This window comes from Lampris incognitus, chromosome 19 (genome assembly GCF_029633865.1).
Source record: "Lampris incognitus isolate fLamInc1 chromosome 19, fLamInc1.hap2, whole genome shotgun sequence".
NCBI classification, from domain to species: domain Eukaryota; kingdom Metazoa; phylum Chordata; class Actinopteri; order Lampriformes; family Lampridae; genus Lampris; species Lampris incognitus.
In genome coordinates this window covers 8,796,080-8,808,261 of record NC_079229.1, presented here as the reverse complement: position 1 = coordinate 8,808,261, position 12,182 = coordinate 8,796,080, and the positions used below count along the sequence as shown (strand labels likewise).

The following is a 12,182-nucleotide window of genomic DNA, read 5'->3' as shown; positions in this document are numbered from 1 at the left end:
TACTGTAAACTAAAATATCCCAGACGGATTTGATATGCATGTACTGTGTATACACATACAGTACACACATCTTGACAAGCTCATCATGGTTAAGAGTGATGTAGCGCTCTTAATGACAACACAGACACAGGCCTGTTCTTTGAATTGGACGTTTATTGCTTGGGCACGTCTTGTTTCTCTGATAAATCCACGCCTTAGTCACGCTGTGAATGAACGTAATATGAAATACGTCAACGAATTGTACAGTCACTCACTCACTCACTCATCCAGCGTCATCCTTGTGGGCGTTAGCCGCTCACGCTGCCTGCCTGATGATGTTGCCCCATCTGTCCCTGTGTCTTATGGCGCTGAAAGTTTCGGCCATAGCGTGTCCTGTCCTTTAGATTGTCGATATACTTCATCCTGGGGTGGCCACGTCCTCGTGTACCCTCCATCTTCTCTTGTATGATGTGTCTTGTGAGAGAGCATTTTTTGTTACGGCTAGAATGCTCATCTTTCTTTTAACAATGGCACCATATAGTTCTCGTTTGACAGCAAGTTGTTGTAGGATGCTTTGATTGGTTATTTTCTCTCGCCAGCTGATGTTTAAGAGTCTTCGGTAGAATCACATTTCAGCAGATTGTATTCTATCGTTATCTTTTTGTCTTAATGTCCAGCCTTCTGCCCCATATGTCACGGTAGGCCATATCATTGCCTTTAGAATTTTTAGTTTGTTGGACAGGTCTTTGTCTTTGATATTTGCACACGTAGCTTGGCATACACAAACACACACAAATATGCAAACAACTACACACACATATGCACATTTATTAAGGCAGAGCCCACGTACACACAGCACCTTACATACACCACACACTATTTGTTATTATTACTGGGGTTTTTTTTTAAATTTCGTTTTGTATTTTTATTGTTATTGTTGCTGCAGTGTTGAGGAGCCGAAACACAAGAATTTTACTCTCTTTTACTTGGAGACGTAACAATAAAGGATCTTGAATCTTGAAACCGCAACAACAGCCGGAACCGCAACAACACCCAGAACAGTAACAACAACCACAAAAGCAACAACACCCAGAACCACAACACCCAGAACAACAACAGCCAGAACCAAAACAACAGCACCCAGAACAGCAACAACAACAACAGCCAGAACAGGGACCGAGTAGTAAAGCCTCGAGTGGAGCTGCCACATACAGGTGCAGCTTTTAAGAATGAGTGGACCACAAAATGGCCATTCATTACCAAAGCAACCCTCAGCACACATCACTGGTGCTCTGTATTTCAGGTTGAAAACGCATGTTGTCACCAGGGTGTAGCAGATGTTGTGCGGCACATCAAAGGCAAGGACCACCAGGACAAAACAAAACAGGCACTGCAATCCACTGCTACAATAGACAGATTTAGGGGATGACCGATCAGGACGCCCGCTTTGATCCTTTTTTAAGTTAATATTTTCCATTTCAGCCAGTATGATGTCCATGGTGATAACAGCTAAGCTTGGGCGAATGTCTTCCTAGCACACAGTAAAAAGACACAGAGGAACAGAAATGTCCATATTGACAGATGCACGTGATGCAGAGACTGGCTGTAAGGAAACCCTGCATATTCTTGCCACTCCATAGTACATACATGGTTGCCTGTTCCTGCTGGACTTAAAGGAATAGAAACCAGTAGCTCCCAGTACAGGAGGAAAAACATGTTCAAAAATCTAAAACATGATGGTATGCTTTGGAAAATGGTAGGGTGTAATGTATACGCCGTTTGTGATGAATTGGCATAACACTGGTCCCTTCAATTTGTTCCTCGTGCACCACCAGTACTGCAGGTTTTGTCTTCTGGATGGGTAGCATTACATTCACCACTTGTTCCAGTTATTCCAGTCCTCCGGAGTTTTTAAATACCAGGGAGAATAGTTGAACATAATGGGCACAGTAGCCTGAGACCAGATTGAGAATCACTGCATTACAGTCATTACAGGAAATCCTGTATCACACCTCATAGTGTATTTGTGCAGTGGGCATATCTGGTATCGTGTTTTGCTGCTAAAGTTACCGCTGCAAAACAAGTTGACGGCGACTTTTTCACCGGTCAGACACCGCAATGAGGCAACGCGTCTCCCAATTTTACTTTTCCCACTCAAAAAGCATCTTTAAAATGTCAACATAGCTGAAGGTAAGAGGATAAGAATGCTTAATCGCAATTGTTTTGCCAGTTTTAAATGTCCAATCACTTCTGTTTGTTTGCGTCCATATTTTCCTTTTTTGCAGTTGTCCCAGGTTATTGAGCACTCACACCATGCCTTGGGCGTGAGTTCTCAATAACTTGGGACTTGGTCAGAAATTAGTCACCGATAGATCTGTTGAAATGTTACTTCTTACGTCGGACTTTGTACTCACTCCCTACAGAGGCCCTCAACAAAACCTCCTTTCATTGCCTTGCATTGCCGTGTGTCGTGACGAGTCCTTCAGGAATGCGGCACATGGTTTCACACACAGAGGATAGCTTCAACGGCGCAATGACCTGGATCGAACGCTCCGTGATTCTGCCGGTTATACTGCTGGCATGGCCTGTGGCGAGCGGAGGTAAGAATATAAACAACTTGAAGTCTGTCTGCTCTGATTTAAAGAGGGGGGGGGACTACTATAAATGTAGGTGGGTGGGGGGGGCGGTTGCGGGGGACACCAATGTAAATATAATGGATCAGTGTCATGTTTTCTGTGTGACGTGTGTTTAAGAAAGACGCATTGGTGAAATAAATGTCGTGTTATAACTTTGGGGGGGGGGGGAAATAGACTGCCATATAAGCTCCTGCTCTGAACATCATAAAAAATACATCTTGATTACAAAAAATACCAGCACCTATTTTTAAGATGCACAAGTGCGGCAGTGACGATTGCAGCATATACTGAGCAGTTGTTCCTGGACCTGTGATAAGATTAACACTGAGGGGTGTCTCTGACGGGGCATGGAAGTGGGGTGGGGTAGGCTAAGCTAACTGCTAGCCCTATGCAGACCGGCGGTTCTGACCAGAGTTGTGAAAACCAGGTCCAGAAAGTAAAAGTCCAAACGATGTATTTGCTCCACTCATGCACTACACCAGCAGATTCTAGTCAACACCACTCCTCAACTAGGGAGGGAAAACGAGCTAATGAAATCAGCTGGTTTAGTAACATGGTTGGAGCAAATGGACGGTTTGGACATTTACTTTCTGGGCCTGGTTTTTACATCTGTGGTTCTGACCGTCATCCTGGCTGGCGTTCGTTCTCCTGGACAGGGATTTCTTTGTTTAGTTTGGATATGTGTGTTAGTTTGGGTATGTGTGTTAGTTTGGGTATGTGTGTTCTTGTTCTGCTGTGGGCTGCGGGAAACGGTATTTCATGTACTTGCGTACGTGAAGTGAAAGGACAAAGTGCTTATGATTCCTGATTATCTGACCGCCTTATCTGAATGTCTATGAGCTTTGGGCAGGGTTCACAGTTGTGCAAGCGTACATACAGCACTTGTATTTGTGGCAGTTATGAAGTTCAGAGCCAAAAACACGTAAAAAGAAGAAAAAAAGAAAAACGTATTTGATGAAAATATAAAGTTCTGGATTGAAATAGTAATCGGTAAAAAAGAAACAAATCTTAATGTTATAGAGAGAACTGAGCTGAAAATGTTGGTCGATGGTGTTCAAGAAAACAGGAATACCATAACCCTACCGTGCCGGCCAGCCCACATTCCATCACATGAACTCGGCAATCAGCTGTCATATTTCTAAGCTTGATCTATGAGACACAAACAGTGTGCAGGCGCATATATTTTGTATGGGTGTGTGTGCGTGTGAGTGTGCGTGCGTGCGTGCACCTGTATGTGTTAAATAGAAGGAAGTATCTAGTAATTATTGTGTTACTGGACAAATGGGCAGTGGGGTGCCATCCCACCATGGCTTTCATTTGAAAAAAGAAACGCTGCCTTTAGAAAACCTAGAATGTATTCCACTGCCCAAAAAGAAGAAAAATTAATAGTATTTAGCAATAAAATAAAAACACATAGGAAAAAAATCCTGACTGAGGGTGTCATAATTCATGCATGAAAGGGCTAGAAGTGCTCTTCACCACAACAAAGATGGCTGGTACGTGGCCTTCCCATGGCAGAAAGGGGAGTAGCTTGCACCTGCTGATGGGGGGAACGCTCCCTTTGTCCAGTGTCAGCAGAAAACCACATTCCGTCCTGATATGCAAGTTGTTTGTGTGACCCCATAACAAATCATGTATCTAATGCTCTGTGTTCATCCTGGCCTTGGCGAGACTGAGTCCACGTGCGTGCGATTTTCTGTGACATAAACTTACTCAGAGAGACAAGACTATTTTCTTTTTATCACAAAGTTTACCACCACATAACTAATCCTCGTCCTGACTTGTGTGGTCACCTATACAGAACGTTTCTATTAGAAACCTTATTTGAGGCCAGATGGGGGGTGAGACAGAACACATTCCTATTGAGGTTTATGGGTTTATAAAGTGGACACCCATCCATTATCCAAAATGCTTATCCGAATTTGGGTCGCGGGGATGCTGGAGCCTATCCCAGCAGTCATTGGGTGGCAGGTGGGGAGACACCCTGGACAAGGCCGCCAGTCCATCACAGGGCCGACACAGTCACACCTAGGGACAATTTAGTAAGGCCAATTCACCTGACTACATGTCTTTGGACTGTGGGAGGAAACCAACACAGACACAGGGAAAACCTGCAAACTCCACGCAGAGGATGACCTGGGATGACCCCCAAGGATGGACTACCCCGGCGACCGCGCTAACCACTGCGCCGCTGTGCTGCCAAAAGTGTGGACGCCTTCCATTACAAATCTTTCGTTGAAATAGGTCTCTCACTCCTGAATAAGCTTCAACAGGAGATACTAGTGTTATCAAACTGACTCATGTATCGCCACACCCAACTCACATTACCAAGCAGATCTACACCGGAACAGAGTAGTATACAAACCAACAGATGAAACTGCAAAGGGCGTGTTTGAATCTCTCATTGTCCAGTCATTACATCCAGGTACAGATCAGGTGTTCAGTACAAGGTGTAAAGGGGGGCTATGGAATAGCTTACCTGAGGAACTCAGGCTGGCTTCATCCTTAGTAAATCGCTCTTTAAAAATGACATTCTCCTTGAAACTGTTCATTCATAAAGTTCTTGTTTGTCGACCTAATTGAATTTTTTTTTATGTATGTATACCCTAGTTTATTACTGTTTTTGTAGTTGAAACTCTTGTTTAATTTGTCATGAGTGTTGTCTATGGTTTGACACTAGGAACCAGGAATACTCCCTCGGAACTAAAACAAAAGGGTCAAAACCCGTGTAACTACTATACACTGACTAACAGTACATGTGATATTGCCCATGCTTTCTCCATTTTTAGAATAACTAATAACAGAACATGATTTAATTCTGAACTCAATCTTATCCTAAATTATAATTATTATTACTATTATTCTATTCCAGATACCAACGTGACCTGTGTATATCAGAAGAGTTGTGTGTTGCCGTGCACCTTCCCGCCTGCTGGTGAGGAGTTAATCCATTGGATCCTGCTGGAAAAGGAAGAAATTTTTGTCCACTCCTACTACAACACCCAGGACCAACTCCAGTACCAGAACCAACGCTACAGACAAAGGACATCAGTGTTCCATGACCAGATCCCAGGAGGCAACGCCTCGCTCCGCCTGACCACGGTCACATTACAGGATGAGGGACGCTACAGGTGCTACACCAGCACCGTCAAGGGCAACATGGAGGTTTTCATCCACCTGGAAGTGGAAGGTAGGAGGCAAATTGGTCCCCTATGTAACAGTAGCTGTCATGAAGAGGTTGGATTGAGTGCTGGTTGACGGCTGTTGAAAAGTGAGTTGTAACATTATACTGAGAGTAAAAGCTGCACAACCGATTGTGAGACTATTATTTGCATATTATATCATAGTGTTGTCATGATACCAACATTTTTGTTTGGATACCGTGACCAAGTGAGGAATTTTGATACTTTTAAAAAAAAAAAAAAAAAAGGGGGAAACGCTCTCAAATATCATTGTGCTTTATTTCAAACCTGGACAACACTTTCAGAAACTTGTGGAACAATGAGAACAATAAATGTGTGTGTGTGTGTGTGTGTGTGTGTGTGTGTGTTTGTGTCGGCCCTGTGATGGCGTGGCGGACTGTCCAGGCTGTCTCCCCGCATGCTGCCCAATGATTGCTGGCTCCAGCATCGCCGCCACCCTGAGAGCAGGATGAGTGGTTTGGATTATGGAATGGAATGGAAAAAAATTAAAGCAATGGCATTTAATGTAAAATGACAATAATAGTGTTAACAAAAATAGCAGCGTAATCTCAAACTGTTCACTTACTTCTAACCTATCCTAAATCTTAGCTGTGTAATCTTTGTTTGTTTTTTTCTCGGTCAAGAAAAGTATTGTCAACTCGGCCATTGAGCTTTATCTTTATTTTGAACAACTTTTCTTTGTCACAATTCAAAATAGATTTGTATATATTAAAACAATTAGAAGTGACATTCAGGCGGCACGGGGGCGCAGTGGTTAGCACGGTCGCCTCACAGCAAGAAGGTCCTGGGTTCGAGCCCCGGGCTAGTCCAACCTTGGGGCTCGTCCTGGGTTGTCCTCTGTGCAGTTTGCATGTTCTCTCCATGTCTACGTGGGTTTCCTCCGAGTGCTCCAGTTTCCTCCCACAATCCAAAGACATTTAGGTCAGGTGAATCGGCCGTACTAAATTGTCCCTAGGTATGAATTTGTGTGGGTGTGTGTGTGTATGTCGGCCCTGTGTGATGGTGTGGCGGCCTGTCCAGGGTGTCTCCCCACCTGCCGCCCAATGACTGCTGGGATAAGCTTCAGCATCCCCGCAACCCTGAGACCAGGATAAGCAATTCAGATAATGGATGGATGGATGGAAATGACATTCAACACAATGAGATCTATGACAAAAATTAGAACATTAATAGCCCAGCTAATACAGAAGCATAACTGGCTTGAATGGTATTCTGTCATTACTCAGCCTAAACTGTAGTCCTAGGGTGGCTGACTGTTTTTCATTTGTTACTCAGTCCCTTTGCCTTGTTTTGATTTTTGGCCAAGAAAACAAGGGTGCCTACATTTTCCTCACTCGGTCTAGAATGCCTAGGACTGCAGATATTTCCAGACATGCTAAAGACACGATCACAGGGACAGTTTGATGCTAGAATACACATACTGTTCTGCAAGGTGAGCCAGGATGGGCAGCTGTGCCTCATGTTGATTGACTCCACCAAGTCAGGAGGCCCTCTGCAGGGCTGATGTCTCTTAATTGTTTATAGCCAGTGATTTCACTATTTAGTTTATCTACTGGTGTTGTGGGTGTGGAAGAATCTTGTCTTGTTCCAGAACTATCTGCCCCTTTCTTTTTTGAGGTGATACTGCAGAGCAAACTTTTTAGATCACTTCTTTTTCTCCTTGCTGCAGCAGCTGCTCCTCTATTGTCCTCCGAGTCTTCTTGTTGCTCCTGACTGTGCTCCCTAGGAAGCTTAACTGTCTCCGCTTTTAGGAGCAATTCCTTCTTAAGTTCCTCTTCCATAGTAACAAAAGTGCTCTTAAATCTTGGATCTAGGAAAGTGGAGATGTTTCGTGTCATCTTCCGCGTGTGCTCATGGTATCTCTTTTCAAAGTCTTCTCTAATTCTCTGCTTCATTTCCAGCGCTAGTGGACTGTCACCTTCCTCATCTTTCAGGCAGGCTCTTATCTTCCTCATGAGTGGCAGGACTGATGAGAGAGTTGTTTCTTTCTCTCAACTTAGGGCATCTGTGAAATCACTGAGTGGAGCCAAGACATCCCTCACTGTTTCCAAAGTTGTCGTGTCTGTGTCTCTGGGCATCAGGTGCCACTTCTTTCTGTCCTCAGCCAGAACAGCAGAGAGACTTCTTGCTGCTGCTCACAAAATTAACCCACCATATCATAGGTGGGAACCCCATCGGGTAGGCTCATCATGAATTAGTGTATGTTGTGGCAGCTTTAAAGATTGCCGTTTGTCTTTCAGCAGTCTTGACATCTTATTAGAGCTTGAGAAGCCAGAGACAATCTTGCAGAGTCGGGAAAGACAGCTTCCCACACAATCAATGTCTATGGTTTTCTTGAATGACATGCAGATTGTGGCCAAAACAGGGTATCCAGGTGTTGTCAGCAAAAGTCTTGTGGTTGTTAGAAGCATTGTCTGTTGTGATACCAGACAATTGGGCCACATCTAGCCCCAAGGAATATGTCACAATATCATGCAGGGCTTCCTCCAGACTGTCAGCTGTGTGGTCAGAGTGCAATGCAGAGCATCCTAAGCACCAGGACTACATTTCCCAGGATTCTGTGATGAACTGGGTCGTTACAGCCATGTATGTGTTTACCGCTCTGCTGGTCCAGAGGTCCATAGTGCAGGAGAAGAATGGCTTTGGTGTCAGATGTGAACTGGTGATAGACCTTGTCTCACCATACACCTTGGGAATTTCATTATACATAAAGAAATTCCTTGAGGGGAGGTCATACTTTTTGTCCAGGTTGTGTACAAGGTTTCTGAACCCAGCTTTCTCAACTAAATATACTGGCACTTGGTCCATACAGATGAACTCTGCCGTTGCTGTGTTGAGCGTTTTTGCATTTTTGGACTCCTTTGAGTATTTTATATGCTGCTCAAAAACAGGTTGAATGGTAGAGCGCTTCTGAGTGGGCGGAGTCACGCTCTCTGAGCCAGAGGTACTAGACTTCTGTAGTGGGGGGGGGGGGTTAGAAAATTTATGGTGACGAATTTGTCATTGCAGAGGGCCTAATTAGTTGGTGGGATACCATACCTAGAAAACATTTTGATGAGACTGATTAGATATATCATAATGTATGACTAGGTTATGTCATATTGTATGCTAATGTTTCACAAAAAAGTAAATAAGAGTTCCAATGCTGTCTTTATATAGTATGTATGAAACATTAAATGGGCAATGGTCAAATCTCTATATAAAATCATGTTTGTGACTTCGCTATGTAGAGATGCATGTGTGCATTAATTAATTTCTGTTGTGGGTACAGGGGATATTGTGATGACTTGTTTGTTAGCTTGGTGCATATGCAGGATCGAAATCTCTCTCCGCAGTTAAGTGACAGTGTCTCCAACACCATTATTTGCATACGACATCACGGACAACACTTTCAGCACTACGCAAATATGTAGGCTATGTATGAGTATGTACACTATATGGACAAAAGTATTGGAACACCTGGCCATTACACCTACAGGAGCTTTTATGACCTTTTATGACTCACATCACACCATTCACACACAGAAAAAGAGAGGAGAAGACATCATTGAGAGAGAGGGAAAAGACATGTGAGAGAAGAGAACACTACAATAGTCATTAGTCATAATTAAGTCATCAATTAGTCATAATTTATATGCTATAATCTCATGTTATTTAATTGTTTAATTTAATTGTTAGAGGTTAACTTTATTTAATTGCTTAATTTGTTAGAGGTGGGAGCAGGAATGAGTTCGAGGTAATTAAACTGCTGGGATCATCTGGATTAACATATCTAATGTTGCGGTATGATATGACACGATGCACCCTTAATTTACTGAGTAGTAGGTTGGTGTTGAATAACACAGCTGTATGGCCAGAGATGGGTAGTTCAGCAGAGGTGATGTTATATGTTACAATGCCAGAACAGCAAATCGAGTCGAGGATATGACCCTTGGTGTGGGTTGTAAAGTTGGCATATTGCGTTAGATCAAAGTAATCTAATATTGCTTTAAAATCTATAGTGAACATATTGTCAGTGTTATCGATATGAACATTTCAATCCCCCATTAGGATTATATTTGGAGACATTGCTGTAATGGTGGTTAAAACTGTTGTTGAGAGTTCAGTGATAAAAATATTCGATGCCTTAGGTGGTTTGTACACTACTACTACTACTACTACTTTCAGCTGTTCCCGTTAGGGGTTGCCACAGCAGATCATCCATTTCCATCTCTTCCTGTCCTCTGCATCTTTCTCTGTCGCACCAGCCACTGCAGTCCTCTCTCACCACATCCATTAACCTCCTCTTTGGCCTTCCTCTTCTCCTCTTCCTTGGCTGCTCCATATTCAGCATCCTTCTCCCAGCATACCCAGCATCTCTCCTACACACATGTCCAAACCATCTCAATCTTGTCTCTCTTGCTTTGTCTCCAAACCGTCCAACCTGAGCTGTCCCTCTAATACTCTAATATGCTTAGGTGGTCTGTAAAGAGCAGCACTAATGATTTGTATATGTCCATAGAGCTTAACAGCCAGCAGTTCAAATGAAGGTTGATCAGGTAGAGAGAGTGGCATTAGTTAAAGGATTATTAGTCTCATTCACACACTCAACTCCCTGGTATACTCCTGAACTCATCAAATTAAATACCATAAGCGCCAGCTCGAACAACATTAACACAACAGCGTTTAACACCCAAAAAAGAGACTAAGGGTTTGGATGTCGGTGTGGTTTATTGGCCCCTCAGGTCCTGATGACCCCCCCTTCCCCAAAGCCCTCATTCAGAATTGCTTTTAATGTGTCATTAATGTTGTGTTTTATGCAATTGGTGTATTGCTTTTATGTTTTTTTTTAACATATAAAGTGTCTTGAGTATTTTGAAAAGCGCTATAGAAATAAACTGTTTTATTATTATTATTATTGTTATTATTCCAGGTCAAACAGGTTATTTAAAAAAACCTTCACTTTTTTTCAGTGCCACTTGGTGAAGTTGATGTTGACCTGGTAAATAACACAGTCACCTGCAGCTCCAAAGGGATCTACCCAAAGCCGAAGCTCAAATGGTCTACACAGCCTCCGTCTAAACTGACCTATCAGATCCCAATCCTGAAGAACCATCAGGAGCTATATGATATTAGCAGTTCACTGGATGTGCGTAACAACAGTCAATTCACCTACATCTGCTCTGTCAGCAACAACAGAGGAACGAGGAAGACCTTCTTTCACCAACCGGGTAAGTCAACTGTTTGGTTCGACAGCGAAAGAATGTCATATTAACACATCAAATATCAATGCTTTGGATGTAAGATGATACGCACGAATGCAAATGAATCCTGCAACCAATTCTAGGATCCCTGTTGGTCAGTATCTCAGTTTATGTCTTTATGCATGCTCAGTAATCCAGGTAAGAAACTCAAAGAAAGTTGAATCAGTTCACCTGGACACAATGTTTATTGACAAACGCTTCATCACTCATCTAAGTGACCTCTTCAGTCTAAACTGTGCCAGACATTGGTCCACCTCGAGGATCGGGTCCCCCAGCACAAACGGAGCAATATGGTGTACGCTGTCAAGTGCCAGGAGGATTGCCGTGACTTATACATTGGGGAAACTAAACAGACGCTGGCCAAGAGGATGGCACAACACAGGAGAGCTAACACGCCAGGTCAGGACTCCACAGTCTACACCCATCTACAGACCAGTGATCACTCTTTCAAGGATGAGGATCTGCACATCCTTGACAGGGAGGAACACTGGTTTGAATGGGGGGGTGGGGGGGTCATCTATGTGAAGAGGGAACGACCATCCCTGAACCGAGGGGAGGGCTAATACCCCTTTTCCACTACATGGTACCAGCTTGACTCGAATCGACTCGCTTCTGTGTCGTTTTCCGTTACTGTCATCCATGGCGTGGATTTTCAGCTTTCCATTTTTTTTTCAGTTTCAGAAAGTACATTTAAGATAACTCCGCTTCGGTTTATAAAACTGCCGGGTGTTATCCCATGCGCGCATTGATGATGCAATGGCGCAGTGACGTGTTTCTCTGACCAATCAGAGGTCTGCACTGATTTTGGTACCTGCTCCAGTTTTTTTGGACCCTCAACAAAGATGGTACCAGAAAAGTGGTAACAGTTACCAAAATGCTGGTACTTTCCAGTAATGGAAAACAAAAAAAGGGCAAGTCAAGTCAAGCCGGTACCATGTAGTGGAAAAGGGGCATAAGAGTACATTTGTCACCAACTTACAGTGCTGAGATTGCAAACATTCCCAAATCCTCTGGGAATAGTACAAAATGGCCATTGAAACTAGTTAATGGTCACGCCTGTTTACATATGAAACCAATCGTTGGTTTTGGTCGTTATGCAGCTGTATTGCTTATAAGGGGCG

The 12,182-nt window shown here is 43.3% G+C and overlaps 1 protein-coding gene across 1 annotated transcript; it reads left to right on the top strand.

Annotated features, from left to right (window-relative positions):
• The first annotated feature begins 2,506 nt into the window (after positions 1-2,506).
• Positions 2,507-11,412, top strand: hhla2b.2 (HERV-H LTR-associating 2b, tandem duplicate 2). The gene is made up of 4 exons (XM_056299773.1): positions 2,507-2,579; positions 5,488-5,805; positions 10,771-11,028; positions 11,289-11,412. The coding sequence occupies exons 1-4, from the start codon at positions 2,513-2,515 to the stop codon at positions 11,291-11,293; spliced, it is 648 nt and encodes a 215-aa protein (XP_056155748.1). The 5' UTR covers positions 2,507-2,512; the 3' UTR covers positions 11,294-11,412.
• Positions 11,413-12,182: the final 770 nt, after the last annotated feature.